Genomic DNA, 26,929 nt, shown 5'->3' with positions numbered 1-26,929 from the left:
GTCAATTAGACCGAACCTCTACCTTACATGGGAGGATTTACAAAAATATTAAAATAAATAAATAAATAAAGAGAGAGCACGTCATAAAAAATAATCTAATGACAAAGACTTTTCACACATTAAAAGTTGGGAGTTCAATTTTTCTTTGGGCGTTCCAACAAAATTTTGGATAGTTGCTCGGTGTACTTAGGATGGGAGTATTGCATATGCCGGAAGTGGATTATAGGGATGCTCTAGAAAGTTCGGTACAACAGTCGTGGAAAAAATAATAATAATAATAAAAATATTAATAATAATAATAAGAAAAAAGGAGAATGAGAAATTTCATCTAACATCTACCAAAAGCGGCAGGCCATCCAAGGAGTAGTTGAGAATTTATGAGTGGTGTTCCATTTTGGTGAGTATTAGTAGTAAATTATTAATTTCAAATATAAATAACAATACTTAAAGTTGTGTTTGGTAAATTGTAGTACCAAAACCAAACACAAAATATAATCCACGAAAAAAGCGTTAAAATGAGCCAATCAGAGCCACTAACGGTTGGTTTTATTGATGCGAACGCTTCAACGGCATTGTTTCCCGGCGAAATAAAGGTTTCACATACACACATCCTCTCTCTCTGTGTAACCCTCTCCCCCACTCTCTCTCTAGATCTCCATTTCCGATTAATCAACTCTTTCCTAGTGTGTCGGGCTCCATTTCTTCCTTCATTTTCAGGAAATCTGGATTTGTGGCCATCGTTTCTTTGTTAGGGTTAGGGTTTTTTCGTCGAGACGCGTTCTTGTTTTCGTGGTCTCTCACTTTTTCTTTTTTTTTTTTTTATCGATGTGTGACTGAAGGAAGGAATAGGAGCGAAGAACGCGTTGGAGAGAGTGTGATTCAGGTCTTCTGAAGAAGATCTGAAGGTTTCTGGGGGGTGAAAATGAGCGCTTCGAGGTTCATAAAGTGCGTCACCGTCGGTGACGGAGCTGTGGGTAAAACTTGTCTCTTGATCTCCTATACCAGCAACACTTTCCCCACGGTGAGTCTTCGTTCCGAATCTCTAGGGTTTGCCATTAGCTTGTTTGGTTTTGAATTTCGCCAAAATTTTGTGAATGCCGTGAAATAAAATGCTTTCTTTATTGGGTCTTATGTTTCTTTCCAGCTCAATTATGGAAAAGAATTATAAAAAAATGCATTTTTGCCAAAATATGTTTATTCTATGATTGTGGGGAAAATGAACAATTTGATTTGAGGTTTTATTGATATTAAGTAGTTGTATGGTATGAGTTCTGTATCTATAGGGTTCACCACTAGCTTATTTGGCTTTGAATTTTGCCAAAATTTCATGAATTCTGTGAAATAAATTGCTTTCTTTATTGGGTCTTGTGTTTATTTCCAGCTTAATTATGGAAAAGGAGTTATACAATGCAGTTTTGCCAAATATGTTTGTTCTATGATTTGAGGTTTTATTGATATTAAGTAGTTGTATGGTATGGGTTGTGGGACACATACGTTTTTTTGAGGATTTGCTGCAGAATTTATTGCACATCGTGTGGTTCGAGTTTTCATCATGCCATATTTTATTGCACATCACGTGGTTCGAGTTTTCATCGTGCATGGGGTTTTCTCTATAGACAACATGTAACGGAACCACTAAGAATTATTGAGATTCTATGGCTGTATGTCATACTTGTAAAAGGCTTAGGGAGACTTTTCCAAACTTTTGAATATTTTGTAACTTTGTGTTTTTTGTATCTAATGGGAGCAGGATTATGTGCCGACTGTATTTGACAATTTCAGTGCAAATGTGGTTGTCAACGGGAGTACTGTTAACCTAGGATTGTGGGATACTGCTGGTAATTTCACAACGTCATTGTTTCTTTTCTTTGTTTAGTTGAACAATCCAATATAATATGTGTCTTGGTGAGAGTGGATATATATTTTCACATGGATCTGAAATCTTTATCATGTTTAACAGGACAGGAGGATTACAATAGATTAAGACCTTTGAGTTATCGTGGAGCGGATGTTTTCATTCTGGCATTCTCTCTCATTAGCAAGGCTAGCTATGAAAATGTTTCCAAGAAGGTGAGGGCTTGATGGTACTAGATGGAAGACCGGTCTCTCCCACCAAGAGATTTCATCATAAACTCTTTTATTATAAAATAATAATAATTATTATTTATCTACCACATCCTAAAGAATTGTTTCATTTTGTCTTCAATTACAGTGGATTCCTGAGTTGAAGCATTATGCCCCTGGCGTCCCCATAGTTCTTGTTGGAACAAAACTAGGTTAGATTCCTTGAATCTTATTTGATCCTCATATGAAAACTTTACAACATCAAATTTATATTTCCTTGGGAGCTGTTTTTTATTTTTATTATATATATATATATGTGTGTGTGTGTGTTTTTTAGCTCGTTTTGCCTCTTTTTAGCATGGGACTTGTGTGTTCTTGAGTAATTGACTTCGAATATGCATATTAATGTCAGAAATATAATATAGCTCTCTGCTTAAACATATATGACTACAATTTTATTTGCTTTTGAGTTTAATAAAATTGCTTTAGCAGTGTTAATTGAAGTTCTGACGTTCACTTATCAAAGCAGATTCCAAAATCATCTTGATATGTATTTCTTTATTTGTCTTCAATTGAGTGAAGCTTTTGCGCCAGCTAGTTGGGTTTAAAGCATTGCTCTACACCATTCTATTCTATATAGACTGACACTTTATGTATAGTTGTACTTCATCATTTCTTTTTCAATACTATAACCTTTGCCTTTATTGGTCTTTCTCTCAGCTTTCCTCATTATTGCACAGACGTTCTGAATTTTTTTAAAAAAATTGAAATTTCTTGGTTTTTCTACCTTTTATCTATGGGTAAAGATATCATTCTTTTTCTATGAAAGAGATAGTGCATTAGAAATGATTTTAGTTTCATAGTTATTGAATTATTTTTAAAGATAAGAACCCTAATGTCAAAATTGCATCTGCATATAATTCGAAATCCATAGATGGTAGAATATGATTTTTTAAATATCTGTCAAATTTGGTGCCCATGCAAGGTTAGAGCCAGGCTAAGGAAGCTCAAGCTCAGCCCAAATGAGAATTCCTCATCTGGAGCTCAATCTTAGTTATGTGAAACAATCTTCGCTAAATTTCTCTAATAATTGGATAAAGAAATGATACAATAATTCTTCATTTTACTTGAATCAGTGCTTGGGCACAAGATCTGATATGTAGATTGTTAAAATTCAACCAATAACATAGTGTTTAATGGTTTGAAGATGCAGATATGGTGTAACGGACTCAGGACCATATCGGGCATAAAGTAACATATGTTATTGCAGCCGTAAAATTTTCTTGACTTCAGCACACCTTCGGATGTGCTGACTCAACCAATAACCTAGGGTCTCATCCAAGTCTCATGCCGTTCCTGGTTCTCACTTGTGTATCAGTAAGTATTGACTCAGCGTCTGCTGTCGCGGAGAGTCGAAGAATGCACAACTAATGACACCAACTTTATTTATATTAGACAATATAAATATGGAAAATGTGTAATAAATACACCATTGTTGTATTGCTGCTCACCAACTTGAGCTTCAGGTTGAGCATGGAATTGCTCCAGATTTGGTTGAACCAAATTTAGGCCCAAAATTTTTACCAAGCTTAGCTCTGCCCAAGTAGAATATTGGGCCAATGTGCATTCATAAAAAATTCTCTTAGTCAAACTACCAGTTCTATTGGTGCATAGAATGTTATGGTCCCATCGCTATTCTCAGCTTACAATTAGTGTCATGAATCATGATAATTATAGTAAAAGATATGATATAAGCTCTGGGTGCTGGCTGGAAGACGACTTGTTTTATATGCTGTTTAGCTTTGATTATATGGTGTTCCGAGAAAAGGAAAAAAAGAGTATGCGGTGTTCCATTCACGTGCTTCATTATATGATCCAAGAATGCTTGTTGGATCCCTTTGTTGGGCGATGGATTAATTTTGAATTGTTTTCTTTTTAGGGCATGGATCCATCACCCATTTGGAATCTTGCAGGGGTTGAGTATATAGTCAAGATGGGATTATTTCGTTTTACGTATGGAAAGAGAGGGAGGGCGAGGGGTCGGAGAGAGAACTATATCAACAAGACTTTTCCATTTAAACTGAAATGTGAGTGTCAAGATGGATAAAATTTGAAATGAACACATTCGTGAAACGGTTGAAATAACACCCATTGGAGATAGTATGAGAGAAAATCAACCAAGTTGGTTTAGTTACATGCAGTGAAGAGACCGATAATTGTGAAAAGAAGAATCAGTGATGCGGTCCATATTGGGGGTAATTGTAGGTGAAGAGAAGATTGGTAGCATGTGCTTTGGCTGAGATTATGGTCTTCGATAGAACTGAATGACAAAAAAACGTGTATCAAACTTCACCTAGATAGGAAAAGACTTAGTTGAGTTGATTCAAGTTAGTTTGGATTGGGATGACAGCCCAAAATGAAAGGGATCACATCAATTTATCAATCGAAATAGTAGATGCTTCACAACTAGACCCCAGCAAGGGTCGTAGCCCTAGTGGTATCTCCTATACCTTAGCAGTTCAAGTCTGCAAGGACATAGAAAAAAAGGATCCCATGACTAGGGTCAGAATCACCCATGAAATACAATAATTAATTCATTGTATTTAATACTACCTCCACTTTAAAATGGTATAGTGATCAAAATTTTGAATCTTTCTCCCCCACCCACACACACATATTATGAATGTTGACAAATTAATTAAGTCTAAAAATGAGGTTAAATGTTTTCTAATCAACATATATAGATGCTTGTGTTTCTTATACGGTCTACTGAATAAATAATAGTAGCTTTGTTGCCTTCTTATCTTCCTGTTTGCTAATTGTCATCGCATTTAGTTTGGTACATGCTGTCTTTTGTTCCATTGTGTGTGTGCATTTCTTTTTTTCTTTTTCTTTTTTCTTTCTGCAAGAAATAGAAGGGCAACGTCTGAAACAATTATTAGTTATTACCAATTTGATAACAGTTATTACCAATTCATAATTGTGATTCCGTTCCAACGTTCTGATTTTCTGTTTGGTTTGATCTATTTTAGTTGAGCAATGTTTTTTCAGAAATATATGTTCTCCTAGATTTTTCTACATCAAAATCTTATTGTTTATGCTTTGTAATGATAATGGAATCAGATCTACGGGACGATAAGCAATTCTTTGAAAACCATCCTGGTGCTGTGCCTATTACAACGTCTCAGGTATATACTACTACTGCTTCAGATATCCCAATATTGTTGTGTAAGTTATCTTTTGAGTTCATTGAACAACATTTTGTGTTAATTTTTATTTTTATTTTTTTGGTTCAAAAGGGAGAGGAGCTAAGGAAGCTGATAGGGGCACCTTCTTATATTGAATGTAGTTCAAAAACACAGGAGGTATGCATACATGTCCAAAAATTCTCACTTTCGTGTACCTATTTTTTAATATGCTCCTTAATGTAGGATTTTTGTGGAATATGTATTTGGTACTGCAGAATGTGAAGTCTGTTTTTGATGCTGCCATCAAAGTTGTGCTCCAGCCACCGAAGATAAAGAAAAAGAAGAGCAAGGCACAGAAGGCGTGTTCCATATTGTGATGAAAGAACAGGTTCGACGGATAAATGCTATCCAGCTGTTCTCATCACATTTATCCCTTGTCCCTCTTTCTCCTCCCTTTGTCTATAAGAGAGAGCAGGAGGTGGTCCTGGTATGTAGTCATTACCGACCGTTCTTAGGATCTCTCTAAGATGTAGCAAGGTGGCTTGTTATCGTGTATTGTTGTGAATCTTGTGATGTAATTTTGTTTAGCAACACCAATTTAGTTGTAGCCCACCTTACTGGTTTTAATTGCTTTGCGTATTTAAAACCAGAAGATCCCAGTTTGAAAACAAGTTTGAATTGTGACGATGGTTTCATATTCATTACTTTGTATCTTGATTCAAAACTTGGAGATGTTTGTGATGCAATTGTATCTTGATTCATTACTTGGACATGTCTGAGGCGTAACCAGTCAAAAGATTGTTTTTTTGTTTTGTTTTTCACCTATTGGTTCACCAGGCGTACCACCTGCAATATGATTTATTTTCCTGTTTCTTTCTGCTCTGTGTACTCCTTTGAATATAAGATTAAGTCTGTTTCATGTGGTGATGATCATGTCAAGTGTACATGTAATCTAGCCTACTGTAATCTTCCTTTTAAATCCTTAGTTGGAAGCATCCTCTTAACCCAATTAATGTGCCAGTCCCTATTTTCCGTTTATGTCTCCTCTTTGTTCCGGTGGTATATCAGATTGTTTCCGTCCCTCGTGGGAGAAACAAAAACAAGTATGTGCACATCGTTTGCATTTATAGAGCCGTCTTGTTCATCCATTGGGAAAGCCAGTGTTCCAGGGAATCGTCAAACCTCCGCTTAGACATCGAACTCATTAACGAGGACTTGAATGAGTTGGCTAATGGGAAACCAGCATTTATAATTGGTGAGTGTTCTCAATTACGAATAATCTCACTTCTGGTTCAAGTAAGGAGGTTGAGCTTTTAACAATTTTAGAAGAAAGTGAAACAGGAATTGTCAATTTAGTTTTTTACAATTTGTGATAATAAGCTAATGGACTGAAAAATATGTAGTTAGTTTGTTGGTCATAGAGCTGAATGGAAAAATAGAAATAATACCACTGACCCAGACAGTAGGGAAAAAAGATTTGCCGGAGAAAACTATTTCATCTAGTTGATGAAGAATTCTGTTTTTAAAATAAACTTAGTAAAGAAATTGTTCCTCAATGTTGAGGGGAAAAAGGAATTTCCAAGTGATCGCCATTATTGAAGCGTTCGTTTAAAAAAGGGTAATTGAAGCGTATGCCTAACCACAAAGTGTTGTAGTCTAGTCTCTAGTGGTATTTACTCAACCTTCCAAATGAGAGATGAGCCTAACCACAAAGTGTTGTAGTCTAGTCTCTAGTGGTATTTACTCAACCTTCCAAATGAGAGGTGAGAGTTTAAGTTTCTGTAAAGGCGAATAGGCCGCAAATAATAAGACCAATAGTTAAAGATCATTGACAAATAATATGACATACATAGTTGAGTCATATGACTTAATGTCCAGAACAACAGCCACATCTTATCCATCACCAAAACCTGAAGAATAAAGGAGATGTTCTGAGGTTTTGCTCATAAGTTGAATCCTTTCATTATAATACAAGGGTTAAATACAAAAAAAAAAATCTCTAAAATCACCTAAACTATACACTTTTGTTATAGTTTACTCCATTCGACGAATTGCTGGTCAAATATTACCGTTAAAAACCTCATGTGCTGTCACGTGGTGCAAGTATTTAGTTTATATGACTATAATACCATTATGAATGTGAAAGGACAATAATGCCCTTTTTGTTACCCTCGTACCCAAACACCTCCTACCCTAATTTCTGAAAATCTTTAAATTCAAATGGGAAACTCAAGTTTCTTTCCCAAATCAACCTCATGCCTCTCAATTCCACTCATACTTGGTTTGTCCTGCAAGTACACCTTCTCACTCTCTGTTCCTATTTCAAATTTGAAGGGTATGCATCTTTGAAGGATGCCTGGTACTGGGCATTTCAGTCATAGGAATTGATGACAACAGTGGATGAAGATGTTGCAGGCGACACCTTGGCTCGTCATTTCATCGACACCTTGCGGCACTTATCAAGCAAGCCCTCATGACCCTTGCGACCCAATACACTAATATCATGATGTCGTATATGCGCTTGTTGGGCTTGCACTAGACTCACGCTCCATGTAATGAAGGGACAAACGGGTCGCAACTAATCACCACAGTGAGCAAAACCCTTGAGGACGAGGGTTGGGGTTGGTGGGTGCGAAGGAGTAGTAAGGAGAGAGAGTGAGAGGATAATTTTCGGGCATTCATGTGATGATTTTATGGTCCGCAAGATTGAATGGTGGTTGTGGTTGAGCTTGGAGGTGAAGAGGGACTGATTGAATGTATATATATAGAGAGAATCGGTGATTGAAGAAAGCATCTGGGTTCTTAATTTTGAAACCCTCCGTTTGATTGGCCACGCGCGCAACCCAGCAAATCAGAATACCAATCGCCGGCCCAAACGCACAACCCATCCCGTCACAATCCCAAACCCCAGTTGCAGTCGTCATCGCGTCAAACCGGAACCGGAATCGCGACTGGTTCACAACACTCACAGCCGAAACCGCCGTTCACTCAACCCAATCGCCGTTGCAATAGGCCCACATCTCATCGCCGCTGTTTCAGTCCTTCACCGCTACTTCACCACCGAATATCATCCACATCCGAACCCGTCGCCTCAGTTCGTGGTTCTTTGCCCGCTAATCATCCTTGCATCCTCGCTAATTGCATCGCCAGGTTTGGATGGAATATGGTTTTGAGTTCATTTGGAGTATTGGGTCTTTGTTGGTTTTGGGGGTTTTTGTTGTTGTAGTGATGGCGGTGGGTCTGATTTGGTTTAACGCTGTGTTTCGGCATGAATTCTTTGAGTTTCATTGTTCTTTGAAGGCGATGTTGAGACGATGATAGTGTTGGTGGTGGAAGTGGAGGATGCCGCCATGGATTAAACTGTGCTTGCACTAAGTGTAATTAAAACTGTGTTTTTTTTACAAGGATAACATGGCCTTTTAACTCTCCCGGTGCCGGAAGGTGTAACAAAACAATAGTGCAGGTTTTTTGTTTTTGGTAGTTCAGGTGGTTTCTTGCAATACCCCAATAGTTCAGGGGGTTCGTTGCATTTAACCCTAAAAAGTGTTATTCTAGTCATCAATAAATTTTAAAAGCAGAACTGACTATGGAACCTGTAAGCATGTGTAAAAGAAACATTCACAGATGTAACACTATCCTAACGTCAATATTGCATTGAACTAAAGCACATATGCCTCTCTTCCACCAGAAACATAGCAGCCACCTCGTTCTGTTGGTGCGTAAGAAGTCCGAAACCAAAAGGTCATTTACAAATCTCCATTTTCACAAAAGTTATCCGCTGCTGTCACGTAATGAATTCGCTTCTTCAGAAACGACTCATCCACCTGATGACTTAATGGCCTCGTATTTCTCACCTACCGCACCACCTTTCTGCTTCTGGAACTGCATGTACCGCAGTGTACTAGCCAAGAAAGCATCTGCATCTGGATCTGGTGTCATATTCTCACTTTGCATCTCAGTCGTGATTAATTCAATCAGGTCCTGGATTGCACTAACGGTGATCTGCGGGTTCCCCTTCTCATAGAAATAGAGATACCTGAAGTTACAAAAAGATCAAAATTTCCTTTTAGTTGTAAATTGAAGGAAAAATAGTGACGTGATTTAACAAATGAACAAAATTATGAAGCATGGGAACTATTTACTTGTTCAATATTTCAACAAAGAGTATGACTGATCCGCTGCTGCCCCGTGCTGCATTGGACATTTGTTGAGCAGCATTTGCAATTCTTAATGCGCGCTTTAAACAAAGCAAGACCCTGGAAACAAATACCAAATTGATATAAAAACTAAGCACCAGAAAATTTCCATCCCTTTTCTCAACAAGCTCAGAAATTTTTATAGAAACAGAGAATGATCAGATTCAGCCAAAAATAAAAACGTGTACTGCTTATGTGATCTAGTTACAGCAAATCTGCTTGGATGGACATATTCTTCTCATGATTATTACACCCACATGACATGCATGTGATGATACATAGCCATGAAAATGTACGGGTATTATGAGGGCTTTTATAGATGCGAAGTGTGTGATAATGTACCTCTCTCCATCCTTGATGCTATCCTGATCATCAACCCAGAAGAGGTGTGAACATGCATAAACAGCTCTACACTGATCAGGCTTCTTCAAAAGCTTAGCAGAGTACTGCTCAACAAGAGAAGTTCATATCAGAATTTTGATCGAATTACGCTGAAATGAGTCTATGAGTAGACCATATGCTATTATTATTACCCCTGTGGCCTTGTGTGTTAAGGTATCCCTATTCTCAACACCAAATACATGCATCCTCTGAAGAGTCCCTATAATCAGGTGCATTGCAGTCACCTGTGCTCTGGAGTCCTATGAGAACATCCGTAACCAAGAAAGGGAGAAGAATAAGCATAAATCCATCTCATTGAACGCTTCGAAGGCTCTAAAAACACAATTAGTTCCCCGGGAAAAAGGAAAAACAAAGACATATACAAGCAAAATAGTTCAGCAAGTATTCAATTACCGGAATTTCTTCTTCATATAGTATATATGCTTGGGTGAAAAATTCGTAGGCAACAGGCTCTAAATCACATTCATTCGCAGCCTGAAATTTAAGAGTACAGAAGCAGATGAAGGTCATAACTTTAACATGATTATGCCGTTAGGTCCTACAAATAGACTAAGGCCAAGCATTTTCATGTACCTCAGCGCATTGCAAGTATAACCGCAGTGCCAGTTCAGGTACTGGAACCATTGACAAAACCTCAATTGTCTGAAACAAAATGGGAACAAAACTAACAAAGATAGTAAGATGGAAGGCTATGTACGTTGCATAGAAATTGACAGACAGACAAGCCTTCGGCCTTCCAATATCAACATACCATACAAAATAAGATCCTGTGCTAGACATATTAAAAAAAGAACATAATGGGAGAAAGAAAAAGAAAGAGCCATATACAAATTTAACAGTAATGATCTATTATAATACTTTTTGTAACATATTAGGATCACCAATGTATCCCAAGCATTAATATCAAGATAAAAAAAAAACACCGCATAAATGCACAAAGGTACCAAGATCAAGCTAAACAATCCAGTTAGATAAAATGCACCAGGAAAATATTAAATATTCAAAACAAAAGCAAGCAAACAAATTATATATATATATATATAATTATACCCAAAAGAATTAACTGCAAGTTTAAAGATTATAATGTCAATCAACCAAAGTGTGATGCATCAATTTATTGGCAATACCACTTGCATAGAAAACATCATATATAATCCCCTTCCAACAAGAAGTTACCTGATTCAAAAGCTGAAAAATTTTCTTTGGTGTAGCTGATGCCGCCTCATCTGCAAAAACATTCTCATCCTCGCGGACCTCGCCTTGCAATTGCCTAACCAACTGCGCATGACAAATAATTTCAGGTATGTGCCAAAGTTGTATTTACCTTATAGAAGGTACAATACATACTGCCGGTATCCAAAAGTTACAGGGCAGAGAGAAGTATAATTTTCTAGAAAGAGGGAACATAAGAAAGGGAGGGGAAAGACTTCTTAATTCATATTTTTTGTATTTTTCTGCAAAATAAATTGTATAGAATATTTACAATGCTGATATTTATTAAATATATATATATATATATATATATATATACAATGCTGATGCCGTATGCTTAGGAAGACTCCGTTCATTTCTATTCATAGTTATAATAATAAACCTAGATTCTTTTTATAGATACATAAATCCGGAAATCTAAGAATGCATTGAAGATCTATAAATGCCTGTGAAAATTTGTGGATCTATATAATGCATGCTCTTAGGTTTCTGTATTTTTGTTTAACATTACTCATCAGGACCATTTTGGGTTAGAATTCCCACGTAATTGGTCTGACTTGCTCCCCCAAATCCATGGATTGAGATAATTTTGGAGCAAAATGCATCTTTAGTGTTTTTTTCAATTTATTCTGAAACTAATTTTCACTTTAGCTACACATAACATATTGGATGAGTCTTAATTGATTCATCGCAAATCCAATTCCAAAATCTCATTTCATTTTATCACATAAAAGGTCAAACTTTAGGTTTAACATTACTCATCAGGACCATTTTGGGTTAGAATTCCCAGTCTTAATTGATTCATCGCAAATCCAATTCCAAAATCTCATTTCATTTTGTCACATAAAAGGTCAAACTGGCATAAAATTCAGATAGAGTGCAATTGTTTATTTGTCCTTACCGGCTCTATGTTGTTTTAAACAATTTTGTTCAGCATTTCAAGAAGTGACCAATATATTTCAATTTAAATAATGTTTCAATCAATTCAACTAAGCAGACACATGACCACATCTACATTACATTTATACCCCATGGAAAATTATAATGCCCACTTTGGTATTTTATCCATCATAGTTATACTTGCTTGCTAAAAAAAAAAAAAAACCATCATAATTCTAGCTGAATTTAACATCAAATTAAGTTTTAATTAAATGTTCAATACATATACACATTATCCACGCTAAGAAAATAACCAATAAACCCGCCTCCCTTGTAGATGTGATGCCAACATTTAACCACTTTACTGCAGTCACCTTAGCTAAGTGTTCATTATTTTAAGTATTTATTCAACATATCTGTTTAATACAACATAACACAAGCACTAATCAAACGGATAGCTATCTTAGCATTTTATGCCTTCATCAATCACACTATTAGCTTCTCTTTGCTACAGAAGTTTAGAATTAACAAGTTTGCATCTTAAATGCAATGTGTTACAATGTGTCTACAATCAACAATACAACAACAAAACACGTCCGGAATTTAACTTGCCATTATGCATTCTAATACTGAAATATGTTGCAGGAACTGCTTTCCACATCTTCAAACTAGTTAGGACCATCAGATAACACAAATTTTTGTCTTAAAGCTTAAAGACAGAATCAAACCTTAAGTGCTTTAAAAATAAGTGGAGGAATAGTAAAGGGAAGCCGTTTCGGTCCTCCATTCAGAATATGCTTCCTCACAGTACATATGATCTGGAAGTCAGCAAATAAATTGGGATCAACACCATAAAGGTGAAAGAGAAAGGAAACAGATGGCGTTGATATTAATAGATAATGTAAGCAGATAAACTGTCATGAGAAACTAAAATGAAACCTACACCCCCACTCCCTCTTTAGGCAGCCCAAGATAAAATAGAAAATGAGGGACCTTCATATAGGCATGCATAAATCATTCGAAAAATAAGGAAAAAGAAATCTGATGTATAGTTTTATTTAATTTTTTTGGGGGGGGGATCTAGTATATAGAGAAAAACAATATCTCAATCCTAGAAATAACAAAAAAATATGGCATAATGCAAAAAAATAATAATAATAAATAAAAAATTGCAGAAGATCAAAACTTTATTAATAATTTTAAGCTTAAATAGATGTCAGGATTTCACATAAGCAACTGATGCAACCAAGCCTTTGAAGATAATAGGACTTCTAATTCAGCCACAAATTTCCGCAGAAGGTGGAACTAACTCACGAAGGGCAGTGGAATTTTGAAAGTAAACATCAAAACTAGGCATACTTCTGTCTGACAAGTAAGGTGCTGTTTGATAAAACTGAAAATTAAGTACTGAAAGTTTTAAGAGCTGAATTTTAATTGCAGAAGTTTTTAAGTGATAATTAAAAAATAAATATTTTTTGATATCTTTTTGAAATTTCAGCATTCAGTGACAAGTGATGTCTCTGTCACTTAAAATCTTGCTCCATTTTATGTGGCGCTTACTGTTTTCAATGATATTCAAAGCACGTTATCAAACACACTTAATTGGATAAGCGCTTAATTCTGAGACAAACTTTTCAAGATCAAGCGCTTAATTGAATTATCAAACAGCACGTAAGTTTCCGCATACTTGGTTCAACTCCATTGTAGACAAACTTTTCAAGATTAACAGGAAGTGCAAATATGACGCATCAAATTAAGATGACATATAGTATCTCTCAATGTAAATTAGAAGCCAACTCTAGCTTCCTTCTTCTCACCAAGGTTACTTATCAAGAGATGGGGAAAATAAAAAGAAAAGAAACTTGGTGTATACGCAGCAGAGAAGTCATTCATCAACATTTATACTGAACAGTTATCTCTCGCATTTTAAATAGCCTCAGTTGATGCACCAAACTGTTACTAACAACAAAGACACCATTGAAATGTATTCATATATATGTTTTTATGTATGACAGGCAAAGTTTTTAAAGAAAGAATTATTATTACCTTTAGCATCTCTTCAGGATTATTATTATATAGCATCTGAATAAGGCGCGCAACAGAATTCTGCTCTTCATTGAAATCCTCCTCATCAAGCTGAACGTAGAAAAAAAAAAAGAGAGAGAGAGAGAGCATACGATGAATACTTTCATGTGTGAATGGCTCATTTCCAAAAACTAATAAAAATAAAAATTAATGAAATGGAATAAAAGATGCAAGTCTTGGCATAAAATTCTAAGCTATAAGCATTAAAACAAAATGTAAATTATAAAATATGTAAAAGGAAAATTATTCCAAACACCTCGTCGTGAAGATTCCCATCCAAATCTTTGATAAGACCTTTGATTAGTTCAAACAATGCCTCAACCTACACGAAACCAGAAGTTCAATGTCATGAAAGCACCATCTCAAATAGCAGTATAGATAGGAGGTATATACAAACCTTGTCAGCAGTAGAAATACAAGTCTTGCTTTTCATGATACTTCGAACTATAACGCCAGCCATGACTTTATTTGTTTCATCATCCAGGAATTCCATGACACGGGGATAATTAGAAAGCTTCAAGGCAGTCTCAATATCATTATATTTCTCCAATGGACCACTTAGAAGTGCAACAATCTGTTTTGTTGCTTGGCTGTCATCAAGCTTTCCTTTGCCAGAGAGTTTCTTTACACAGGCTCCCTAAAGAAGATGGGAAAGAAGAATTTAATAAATGCTGACACTGTTTAAGTCAATCCAAACAGCATTGACGCACTCCAAGAAATATCTCATTCATCAAATTCCAAAATCACATAAAACAAGTCCATGCAGACCATCCAGAGAAAATGCAACGATATGAGCCGACCTGAAGTGAGTATAATTTTTCTAGTGAACAAGCCCATAAAATAACTTGCATTTGCCAAAATATAAGCAGTTTGAGTTCTAGTCCATTCGCAATTAGGTTTTAAATGAGTAATCCCAACCAAGTATTTAATGAATAAATTGAGCATATAATATGAGTGCAACCCAGTGTGCAATTCCTCAGAACCCATGCCTTGAACTAGCAGAGAGTTGAGGTGCATTTTGATATATAGCAACTTGCATATCATATGAAAGAAAAAAGGGGGAAAAAAGGCTCAAATGCAAAATCACTAGCACAGAGACCAAAACTTAAAAGTGTTAAATGATTTCTGAGGCTTTTTTTTCCCGGTAAAAATAATTTCAAAAGCTTGAATCCACATCAAGGATAGAGAACCGGGCATGGTCCGAAAGCTTGATGTCCACATGGCCCACACCTATGGAGACGTGGGAAAGAAATATAAAATTAGGGATTTTTGTCTTTTATTATTATTATTGGATTTTAGGATTTTATTTATGGAAATTGGATTTTAGGGTTTTCTTGATGCCTAATCAATATTATTAGGGATCATTTTATGATTATTGATTATTGAATATTGAGATATTATTGTGATTCTTCTCCCTCATTCTGATTTCTTCCTTCCATTCTTCTTCTCTTCTTCCTCATTCTTGTTACAGTCTCTGTCATTCTATTTCTTGTTACTCGGTTCTACATCAATTTGATACTATGGTCAAACTAATAGCTTCCTTTAAGTTGCTTTTTGCTAGGGCCATTACTTTATGTGTGGTAAAACCTCAATTGTCAAGAATGAGAACATGTGCTTGAGTCTAGTGGCAGCCACTTTATGCAAATAATGCCACAAGCTATGTGTTGAAATACATAAATATTTCTATATAATTGTGGAGCAAATTCCTCCACCAATCATGGTGATCCCGTCAATTTCCTTCCAATTATAAATATTTCTATATAATTGTGGAGCAAAATCTTCCACCAATCACTGTGCCTCCTTTGACTATTGTACACCTTCCATATTTTCTCATCTTTACCATGCCTATATATAGGCTCTTTGTTCTCAAGCAAAATATACAGATCTGAATAATAAAAATGTAGCCCTTAGTGGCTCTTTGTCCATGGATGTAGACCTTAGTGCCGAACCATGTAAATCTCTGTGTTTTCCATCTTCCACTTATCTTGATTTATATTTTATATTTGACATTCAAATTTTAACACTATGTATGTACGCCGTATACCTCCCCTCGCATCATCAACTGATAGGCAACACACTGGGTAAACACCTTTTCATGGCCTTTAAATTAGTGGCTTTTGTGCCTTGTACTATGAAATTCTGAAATTTTGCACAAGTGCATTGTCATATTCAAGCTTGTCAAACTTTATAAAACCAGAAAGATTTGCAATTACAGGACATTAGCCATAATACTTCTCTAATGCTCCGTCCGGTAGAAGAGTGGCAAAAATGGATGGAAGGGAGGGGAAGGGATGGTATTCATCCCTCCTCCTGTTTACTTGGGTGGAAGGAAAGGAAAAAGATATTATTATTTTAATAATATACCCTTAAATATATTAGAACGAGGGTAGGGACATCTTTTCAAATTATCCAACAAATATAAATTTTTCTCTCTTATCTACCTCCCACCATTGGATTTAAGCAAAATGGTGGGCTTGGAAGGATGTCTTATCCATCCTCACATCCTTCCCCTCTTCCTTTCCCTTCTACCAAACAATGGAAGGTTGTTTCTTCCCTCCTCTATTCCCCTCCTCATTCCTTCCCTCCTAGCAAACGTAGCATAAATCCCATTATTATTTTAAGGTGGAGTTAAGCACTCTTTAAGACATCCATTAAATGACGCCCATGGGAAAAAGAAAAATATATATTTAAGGTGTTCCCACTTGAAAAACTTATGCACCAAATTCACTAAAATTTTCATTTTTCTTGTGATTCTTAACTCAATCCGGAAAGAAAAAGATTAAGAAATCAGCTAAATGACACACAAATCTTGGCGTATGGCCAAGAAAAGAGTACATGTGAAACTAGGAACTAAACATACAAGTGAAAGAAAGCTGAAAAGAGACCTACCAATATTTGATCCACGTAATCAAGCCGATCTGGGTGAACATGAATGGTAAATGTAAGAAGAGATGAATATAAAGTTACAGCTCCAGCAGTTGGCATTTCAACCTGTGCTTCAATCACCTGCATCAACATATAGCATAGTTATCACATTCGCAATCTCAATGAACCATCTCCCAATCTCCAAAATGAATGTAGAAAAAATTATAAAAGCCAATAGAAAGAATGATGACGACGATTAATAGAAAGAATATGACAATACTCAAGAAGAGGAAAGAAGGGGAAGATATAAGGGCTATTTGGAAATCATGTAGTTTTAGATTTTCTTGTTTTTGTTTTCAGAAATTTTGAAACCGGAACATAAAGAACATATTTGGTGTGTTACAAAAAATATATATATATATGTATTTGTAGAAAAGGAGCAAAATATGAAAACAAAGAAAAAGAAAGTTATCTCAGGTCACCCTCCCACCCCCTCAGCAAGAAAAAAAACATGATTCCACTCCTATTTTCACCAAACTTCACAAGTCACCCCCATCCCCGTTCTACCCTTTCCCAATCTGCTGCACCTCAGGACCCTAATCCTTTCATTCCAAGCTCTTCCTCTCTCTATATATAAATATATGTATATATTATATCATATTAGCATTTGCATTCTTAGCTAATGGTTTTTTTTTTTTTTTTTTTAACATGTAATTGGCCATTAGATTGCATAGAAAAAACCACTGCATCTTTTCAACAAAAGATACGTTTTCACTTTGGACTTAGCTGGAATTACTTTATAGGGTTAATTGCAAAAAAACCACCCATTACTATACAAGTCTTTGCAAGCTGCCCCCCTCAATTATTGAAAATGTTACAATTTGCCTCCCTCCGTAGGGAGGTATCCTGCAACACTTTCAATAGTAATGGGGCATATCGCAATGCAGAGGGACAACTTGCATAGTACAAGAGGGTTTCTTGCAAATAGCCCTACTTTCTAATACTGTGCAGTTGCAAATTATGTGGACTTGAATTCTATTTTTCCTTAGTACGGGAAATTAGATTGCACAGAGAAAACCAGTACACCATGTCTCATTGCTCAATTAACCAAAAATGTTGATTGAATGAATAACTGAAATATAGGATATCAAATTATCAAGATTTTGACAACAATATTTTTCACTGCCAAACAAGCCTAACTGTTTTTGTTTTCATTTCTTTGGACAAAAACTATATCTGCCAAATATGTTTCATGTTTCTGTTTATTGAGGCAAAAAGAAATAAGAAACATGTTTCCTTTTTACTGAAAATTCGAAACTTGCAACAACACTTTTCAGAGTAATTGGAAAAATAAAGAAGTCTGACAAACATGCAACACTTAAACAATCATAAGAATGACTTGTATCATTTCAGAAACAAAATGAAAATAATATACAATGGGTAAACAGTGAAGTTCCACAAAGCACAAAACTGCTTTTGCAAACAAGGAAACATGAAAAGTTGCAACCTCAAAACATGCACATCAAGATAGAAACACACTGTTCGGCAGATCACATGTTGAGGTGTTTAAACACAACTGATAATTGCAAGATTAACATTTTTCTTCATCAAGAAAAGAGATCCCACTTATTCTGTTTGCCTTTTCCAACCACACGCAAGCCAAATCAAGAAGATTTTGTCCATTCATTGTGCGTCGTATAAAACGACAAGGACAAGAGAGGAGAAGGAGGAAGAAGAAGATAAAATTTACATTATATCTAGAAAGGGTTTCAATTTATTGAACTTCAGCCAGTTGGAAATGTAATCTGTGAATAATAAAAAAAACAAACCTATAGATAATATTTGAAAACCTTACCATTAGAGATCTAAAAGGGTCTCAATTTATTGAACTTCAGGCACTTATCAAAAATATATATAGATTGAACTTCAGGCAGTTGCAAAACAAATAAAACCTAAAAGAAGATACTAAGAAAACCCTATTTTGAATGTTCATCAAAGCTTTAATGACCCAAAATTTTATCAATTTACCTTCCCTATGGCACTGTTCAGTTTTGCAAAAGCTTCTACTTGCAAGAATTCAGGTAAAACCTGCATCAGAAAAAGAAAAAGAAAATAAAAAAGAAAGAAGAAGGGGGAAAAAATCAGTAACAAAGATAATTACTCAGGCAGGAAAAGGACACATGAATTACTCACTTCTGTACTTGAAGCAGCATAATTTGAGAGCCTTTCCATTAACCGAGATAGAATTGTCTTGATGTCAACGGCTGGCTGAAACACACAATTACACAAAGAACAAGAAAGCTCAGTAGGATTATAATTGTTGGTAATATATATCAAAATGTAGAGCTAGAGCTAGGAAATATAAACAATACTTGCATTCAAACCGATTTCAAAACAACTAATAGAAATATACCAATACTAATGCAGCACCATGTCTTTATCAATCAAGTTAGACAGCCATAATATGTACACTGCTATCTAATGCTTAAATGTTAATGCATCAGTCTAAGCATGAATCTGTCACTTCTACGGTATAAATCCTTCTTTTCTCAAAGCAGGGGGAATTATAAACTTCAACTGAAATTCTAATTTCTGGCTATGGGGACACTGTTTCTGTTTTTTTTTTTTTTGCCTTTTATTTCCTTCCTTTCTTTTTCTTTTTTCTTTTTCCCCTGGGTGGCGGTGGTAAGGAGCAGAAATTTCTCCTTCTCCCTCTCATAATCCTTCAATTTTACAATACATTATTTCATTTCTGATTAAAGAATGAGAATAGAGGAGTACAAAATTTAGAGAAAGAAACCAGAGAAAGACCTTGAAATTGAATAAATATATTATTATGTTAGATGTATCTCAAATCTCTAAACAGAAGACCTAGGGACACTGCCAAATTTTCATCTCACTTAAAATAATGAGTTTATGTAACATAGTGTTTAATATGTGTATTTTCACTCATTTTAATGTAATAATATAATAAAATTAAAATATTGGACATACTTTTTAGGTGCATGTCCAACCAAAAGTGTCGGACACATACCCCAAACCCATGTCCAAGTGTCGTGTGTCCGACACGGGTACTTCACCTACCTTTGAAGAGTCCATGTAACATATAGAATATAAATGTGTACATAAAACTTAATGATAAATGTGTCCCTCCCTACCTTGAAGACTATTGGGCCCCAGCAAAGATGCATTACAACTTCTAGCTCTACTAATATAATGTATAAATAGCAAAGTGATCATTTAACATTTTCTATGGATAAAAAAAAAAAATTACACACCATAGTAGATTATCAACTAGATTAATAATTATAGCAAGTTTCTGAACTAACCATAAACAAATATTAGTAATTTAGAAGGCTTAGAGAAACACACATTATGATAGAATCAGTTTAATGTACAAAAGGAAGAACCAAGAACAACAGCATCCAGTTAAAGCTTATTGACTACCACCAGCAAGAAACATTTAGAAGTTGTAACTCGTAAGCATGGCAATGCTTCCTGACGTGATGTGCTTTACAAAGAAAAAGGAACAAAAACTACTACCACCACAAAATGTTGTTTGAAGTGCAAATGTGATTACCATGAACAACAGTATCCAGAGGCAGCATACTGACAACAAATAATTAGAATCTTTTAGAGTTGTAAGCATGACAATCTTCTGAAACAATTCACTTCATGGTTTAAGAAAATACACATGCATCCTAATGGAATTTAAATGTGTGAAATAAGTACCTAATTTTATACTGATATTAAATAATAGATTCAATGAACATCAAACATTAAAACATTTAGAATGTCTAAGCACGAGAACTCTAAACATGCAGGGCAAAGAAAAGGATTCAAACTATATATAATAAACACAGTGCAGGGCAAACTCCAAGAACACGTCTGATAACAGCATCATGAACCAGAAAAATCACTAATGTTTAAAAGTTTAGAAGGGATAATGCAACCAACCTGCAGCTGGGGGCAAGCACCCAACAATACCTCAAGAGTTTGCAAGTGGTACTCATCAGGAAAAACTTGAATTATGCAATCCATCAAATAATATTGGGCAAGCTCATCTTTACAATTGACAACCTGCGAAAATTGAGATGCAAATTCCATCAGAAGATGGTCACATGTCAAAGTAACATATTTTAACTTCAAATTATATATGTGTGTGTGTGTATAATCAAAGCAAAACTAACAGATCAGACCTGTTCCAAGACTCGGGGAAGCACAGTATCCCTGTACATATCAAGGTCGACACCTTCAATCTGACTGAGCACATGCAGGTTCTTCCCAACCTAACAAAAAGGGGAAGGAATAGACGAGTAGCTTTTGATAAGTGTACACATGGGCACTTTATTGTTGATTTGCAGAAAGATTAACCAATTTCAGGTTACTGATATTACAAGATCACGAAGCTCGCTCCTTTCTTTTTCCCGTTTCTCCTTTTCCCTAGCAGGTCCCTGCAGACCAGAAAGCCCGATTGGAAGCTTCACTCAAGATCAGCAAAGAGTATGAATGATTCACAAGCACTATAACACCTGCATGACCACAAATCATGCCCTCATGATTTATTTTACCCTCATGACATCCTAGCACTGTGGCACCATGCATGTCTAAGCATGAGAACAGGTAACACAGTCCATAGATATTTCAACCAACCTGATGTTGCATCCGCACCCAAAGTTTGTTCATTTCTGTGAAGTTTTGGAGCACAAACTCGACAGCATCCGCTACAGTGTCCGCATCCCTGCAATTGTCAAGTAAGCCATGCACAGATCAGGTCCACTCCCAACACACAACTTTTTTTATAGTTAAGTATCAAGTAATGGTTTTACATCATTGTATGATCAGAATAATGTTGCAGCTCCAGTGTAATGGCATCACAAGAAGCCATCAATGCATTACAGTAAACAGATGCAGAAATTTGAAGTTGTGAATTTTTTTTTTGTAAGAAAACCCCAAAAACCTAACCGATACTCACGTTTCATCCCCAGTTCCCTACATTTTAGTGCTTTTAATTACCTTTAATGATTTTTACAGAACCTAACAACATAATATATAGTTCATATTTAATTTTATATTGGTTTCTAAGTCATTTTAATGAAAGTTACTTCCTAATATTTACCTTTTAGTCTTCATTACTTCCATAACTAAGATAATAGCAAAAATTGAGAGCTCTTTGATATTACCAAATGTAGTAAATGTTAATTGATGAAGCAATTAAATGTAATTTGAGACCTTTAACGCTGCAAAGAAGCGTTCCTTTTGAAGCTTTTATCACATTTTAGTTGAAGGAGATTCAGCTAATGTTATTTGCCATGCACTAATTTGATATTGCACTATCGGTAATATATGCACGTAAGCTAGCAAGGACGGACCTATAGTATATTCAGGGGGGGGCTTGTCCCCCACCTGAATTTATTATTTTTTTCTTTATAGTACTAATTTTCCTTTTTTTGAATTACATGCCTATTAAATTTTCATATCGCCAACCCTGAAATTACAAAAAAAAACCTACTATTGCACCCCCCCCTCCCCCCCTAATTTCCTGGGTCCGTCCCCGGAAGGTAGGATGTTTCTCTAGTAACTGGAGTATAATTTATTTTTTTATTTTTTTGGATAACTGGACTAGAATTGATTTTTTTTTTTTTTTTTTTAATAACTGGAGTAGAATTGATTTATTACTTAGATATTCAAGTGAGGAAGTGGATGATTTAGAAAAAAGAGGAATTATGACACTCCAAAATTTCAAAGAGAAATTGTTTCCCCTTGACCCATGTTTGGTATGGGTATATGGGTTCTGTGGTGTGGTGGATCCCGTTTTCTTTCCTAAATGGCCTTGTAACATGGTGGTTTTTGTTAGATCTCCACATTTTTGTATTTACCTTTGAAGAATCTCTCATCCTTCTCCTATTTACGCATTGATGGTTTGACAGGAGATGCAATTTTAAGACTCTTCACTCTAAGACTTGGACATAAATATTGCAATTTGATAATGGAAGTGTAGAAATAAAAATCAAGTATCCTAGTTCTTAAAAGGGGGAATAGGTTAAAAAAAAAATGAGGAGAAAGCTGTATTAATTGTTTTGAATTACCCTGTGTGTGCCATTACAGCACCATATAAAAATGATAACAAATCATAATAGCCTATATAATTGTGAATTTCATTCCAACCAAAGTACTATAATCATAATAATGACAAAGCACAACAATACTGTAATATAATGGTGTTAGGTGTTATGTGACAATACTGAGTGATTTCTAAAACCATTCTTGCCACCTGACTCACCACAGTCAAGACTGGCTACCTTCTGTGGTCTTTGGACCACCAAATTTTCAAGATGTTCAATGCAAACAGTTAAAAAGTTCTTCCATCAAAATTTATAATTGAACGCAAAAAGTCCAACTGCTTTCCTTACCCTTCATACTCAGAACCAATATCAGGTAATTTATCTCTACTGACTTGAGAAAGATAACTCCTTAGGAAGAGCCCACGTACAGGATGTTGTATACCACGGCACATTTCCACAAGATCCTTAAGAACATCCTTGGCAGGAGCCTCCTTAGATTTGATGTACACAGATCCTACTGTACAAAGGAGATACCTGAGAAAGAAAGTGCAGGAATACAAATAAGTCCCCAAAAAATTACTATATATGCCCTTTATAATTTTCAATATGCAACCACTCAATCATTTCAACATCCTCTCTTATTAAACTCATCCCAATAATGCACTAATTTGTGATTGCCCAACTTCTCCATGAAGCACACATTTGGTTGAGCAGGTGACACATGTTATGCATACAACCTTGTGCACCTTTCTCCACAACAGCATAAAAATTGAATATTTAATAAGTGAAGAACGAATTAAGATAAAGCGTACTATCGTGAGGAAGATCTATAGTTGAGTGTACACAGTTTCCTAGTTTCCTAGATGCGCATAAGGAATTCCTCACTGCTCTCTCAAATTCTTGGCAACCAACTTTAATAAAATGATTCAATCAAAAGGAAACAAAAAAAGTCTGGACCATAACTATGGATCTCCAATTCTCGATATTTACATAAAGAGATGGTGATAAATTGCCTTCATTTGTGGTTAATACTGACAATCAACAGTATTAAGAAACAGAGATATCCCACTTCACTAAATCAAGAAGGTCGTGGGTTCGAAACAAGGAAACAATCTCTCCGCGTGCGGATGTAAGGCTGCGTACATCTAATTCCCCATCCCCCCACCCCACCCCCCGCCCCCCCCCCCCCCCCCCCCCCACCACAATGGTGGGAGTCTTGTGCACTAGGTTTGCCCCTTCACTGAATCAAGGACAAGGTCCAAGATGCAATGCAAACTGAAAAACAGCAGAAAGCATCCGAATTAACTTTACTTCCAGTGCTTTTGAACAAACACATGCTTACAGAATACATTAACCTAACAACCATTTATGTCATGTCCAACAACACAGCTTTGCCCAACAAGTTATGAACTAATATTCATTCTGGAATGGGACATACTGATAAAAAGTTCGCACAAAGTCACAAGAGGTCAAATTTAAAGCAGGTAAATCAGGATTGTAAGAATGCATACGCACACAGTGCAACAATCCAGTTAATGCATTCAAATATTTCAACAGCTTCATTCAGGTGAACTGAAAGATAGTTTGTGGCCCATATAGTTCTGCTATCCTTTTTTATTCGTCATTTCTGATATTCCATTATTATGCACTTTGGTTTTCAAAAACTCACATACCAAGCACATCTCCACGCCTTTACTTATTTTAAAAGAAAATGTCTGCAAATCATTTTATTTCCAAAACACACTCCATAACATACATATACGTCTAGAACCCACACTATGGGTACTCCTCAACAGCCAATTCAGCACCGAGTTAAATTAATAAAAACAGTGAAAAACAAAAGGGAATGTTGGCATGAATGTAATTCCCACTTACAGTCTCGGTAATATGTTGCCGGCGTGCTGCACGAGCTCGTACAGATCGATGATGGCACAACCACGCCGAGTCTCCTCCTTGAAGAACATCTCCAGCTTTCTCAATTCATCAAAGGCTCGCATGTCTACGGAATCAAACACACATCACCAATCAGAAAGTGTTGCATTTTTGGTATCTACAAACTTCAAATCAGTATTAGATTAAGAAACTAAAATTGAATTCATCGATCCAACAAAAAAAGGAAATCGATCAGATCGGAGAGGAAGATTCTACATAGTTCGTAGTATTTGTGAGGGGAAAGCCTCGAAGTACGAAGCTCAGAGAGCATCTGAGCAGAGTATTTGAGAGCATCCTTGAGATTGTTCGAATCCTGATACAACACCGGCCAAATTAGGGTTTTGTATATACATATATACAAACACATACATATATATATTTACCAGAGCGCGATGCATGTAAAAGGCGTTCTGTTGAAGGCCGGCGATGCCCGCCGTCAGATATTTATCTTCGCCGTCGACTCCGTCAGAGATCATTTTCTCTCTTCAATGTTCTCTCTCTACAGCACTCTCACTTTCTCTCTCTAAAAATCTCTTATGATAGTTGCGTTTGACTTGTCGCCCCCAAAGTTTTCTTCTCCCTCAACCGCCTGTCAGTCTCTCTGTTCTGGGTCGGGCTGGTCGTGTTGTCCAAAGCCTTTTTGTGTCTGGCTTGGAGTTTTTTAATTTTGGTTCTTTAACTTTAGTTCTTTAATTTTAGTTTCAAAGCTCACCTTTTAAACCAAACCAAACAAAACTTATGCAACCAATTCTTTTCTTTTCTTTTTACTTTTTTTTTTTTCCTTTTTTTCCTCTTTTTCCCTAAATTATTAAGCATTGTGTTAAGTAGTAATTTCCTTTTCTTTCTTCTTTTTAAATTTTCATTCCTTCAAACAATATGAATGATTAAAATAACATACTAGAGAGAATAAATGAAAGGATATGATAGTGTTAATATTTCTAGTGTTTTTTTTATGTCTTAGAAGAGAAAATATATAAAATGATTTTACTTTTCATCTTTAGGGGAAAAATGGTGGTAAAAATAAAAAATGAAATGATGATTTTAAATCATGAGTGATGTTTTATTATCAATATTATTATTATTATATTTTTAACTTAAAAAAAAAAAAAAAAAAAAAAAACCCTTAAAAACCGGTTCTTATGAAGACTTGAATCACATATCTCCCACTTTTAAAATCGAATAAGTATCACTATGGTTAGAGCCATTGGTGATTTGTGGATAATACGATCCTATGGTTTTAGTGAGTTTCTTTCTATTCATGAGGTTAAGAAAAAACATAATAATAATAATAAATAAATCTTTGCAAATAATACACATACCTATTTTGACATATAGGATATTAACCTTCAACCTTTATTTTTAGGAGGTAAAGGAGATATAACAATCTAGTATTTTTTAAAATAATAGTTAAATTTTTGAGTCCTTATTAATAAATTTTAATAAGAGTTATAGTCCTTGACAAAATGGTCCTAATTTTCTTTAAAAATTAATTCAAAAACAATTCCAAGAACAATCCAAGTTGTTTCCCCTTTTATGGTTCTATTATCAAGTTTGGTTTCAAAATTTACCCAAAGCAAGTTTGGTTTGAAAACTTAAGGAGCTTCAACAAAAAGAAACATACCAATAGTAGTAATTCACGAAGTAGATTTTGTTGCAGTGAGAAAATTTGAGAGAATAGGCAAAAGTGGCGTTTCATTAAAGAAGAAATCAGTGGTGTAAAAACCATTGCGTGGAGTGGGACTTGGTAGTTGGGTGGGGCCTTAAACAACTCCAATTCAATACGCGGATTTGAATTTGGACGAGAGTTCCTTCAACCTCTAAGAAAAATGGACAAATGTTTAGAATTTTAATGCAGACATATGTAAAGGATGTTTTTGGTAAAATTTTATTTAAACCAAGATTTTGAAAATTTAAACAACCCGGACTTGAGCAACACGTAATGACATGAGAACTTGTATGGAATAAGGGAGCTGATAATTTATTTTTTTTGAAAAAAAAAAAAAAAAAAAACCTTATTATGTGCATTCAATCCAAACCCTTA

General features: G+C 35.5%; 2 protein-coding genes across 2 annotated transcripts; one reads left to right on the top strand and one right to left on the bottom strand.

Annotated features, from left to right (window-relative positions):
* The first annotated feature begins 577 nt into the window (after positions 1–577).
* On the top strand, positions 578–6,073 carry LOC132266564 (rac-like GTP-binding protein RHO1). Its single transcript, XM_059767467.1, has 7 exons — positions 578–1,021; positions 1,751–1,838; positions 1,961–2,070; positions 2,213–2,276; positions 5,188–5,252; positions 5,364–5,429; positions 5,528–6,073. The coding sequence occupies exons 1-7, from the start codon at positions 923–925 to the stop codon at positions 5,627–5,629; spliced, it is 594 nt and encodes a 197-aa protein (XP_059623450.1). The 5' UTR covers positions 578–922; the 3' UTR covers positions 5,630–6,073.
* A 2,745-nt stretch (positions 6,074–8,818) lies between these two features.
* On the bottom strand, positions 8,819–25,557 carry LOC132266561 (vacuolar protein sorting-associated protein 35A-like). Its single transcript, XM_059767465.1, has 22 exons — positions 25,272–25,557; positions 25,105–25,201; positions 24,832–24,955; positions 23,305–23,490; positions 21,545–21,632; positions 21,289–21,345; positions 21,091–21,180; positions 20,849–20,971; positions 19,085–19,159; positions 18,920–18,979; positions 16,916–17,032; positions 14,424–14,663; positions 14,283–14,348; positions 13,988–14,077; positions 12,670–12,759; positions 11,027–11,128; positions 10,424–10,492; positions 10,244–10,324; positions 9,982–10,089; positions 9,791–9,894; positions 9,395–9,508; positions 8,819–9,288 (listed from the first exon to the last, which is right to left on the bottom strand). Exons 1-22 carry the CDS (start codon positions 25,362–25,364, stop codon positions 9,069–9,071), a joined length of 2,394 nt encoding a protein of 797 aa, XP_059623448.1. The 5' UTR covers positions 25,365–25,557; the 3' UTR covers positions 8,819–9,068.
* Positions 25,558–26,929: the final 1,372 nt, after the last annotated feature.

The sequence above is a fragment of the Cornus florida genome, unplaced genomic scaffold, assembly GCF_030987335.1.
Source record: "Cornus florida cultivar Cherokee Brave unplaced genomic scaffold, ASM3098733v1 CherokeeBrave_3.0.0_Hap2_Chr07, whole genome shotgun sequence".
Classification (NCBI taxonomy): Eukaryota; Viridiplantae; Streptophyta; class Magnoliopsida; order Cornales; family Cornaceae; genus Cornus; species Cornus florida.
The sequence above is the reverse complement of the archived record's forward strand: the minus strand, read 5'-3'. Positions and strand labels throughout refer to the sequence as shown.

Coding starts and splice junctions, on each gene's coding strand:
- LOC132266564 (XM_059767467.1), top strand. CDS start 923: ATGAGCGCTTCGAGGTTCATAAAGTGCGTCACCGTCGGTGACGGAGCT. Junction 1,022..1,750: donor CCAGCAACACTTTCCCCACG/GTGAGTCTTCGT, acceptor TAATGGGAGCAG/GATTATGTGCCGACTGTATT. Junction 2,277..5,187: donor TCTTGTTGGAACAAAACTAG/GTTAGATTCCTT, acceptor TAATGGAATCAG/ATCTACGGGACGATAAGCAA.
- LOC132266561 (XM_059767465.1), bottom strand. CDS start 25,364: ATGATCTCTGACGGAGTCGACGGCGAAGATAAATATCTGACGGCGGGC. Junction 21,633..23,304: donor ATTGGTTCTGAGTATGAAGG/GTAAGGAAAGCA, acceptor TGACAATTGCAG/GGATGCGGACACTGTAGCGG. Junction 14,349..14,423: donor GTATTTCTACTGCTGACAAG/GTTTGTATATAC, acceptor GGTTTCGTGTAG/GTTGAGGCATTGTTTGAACT.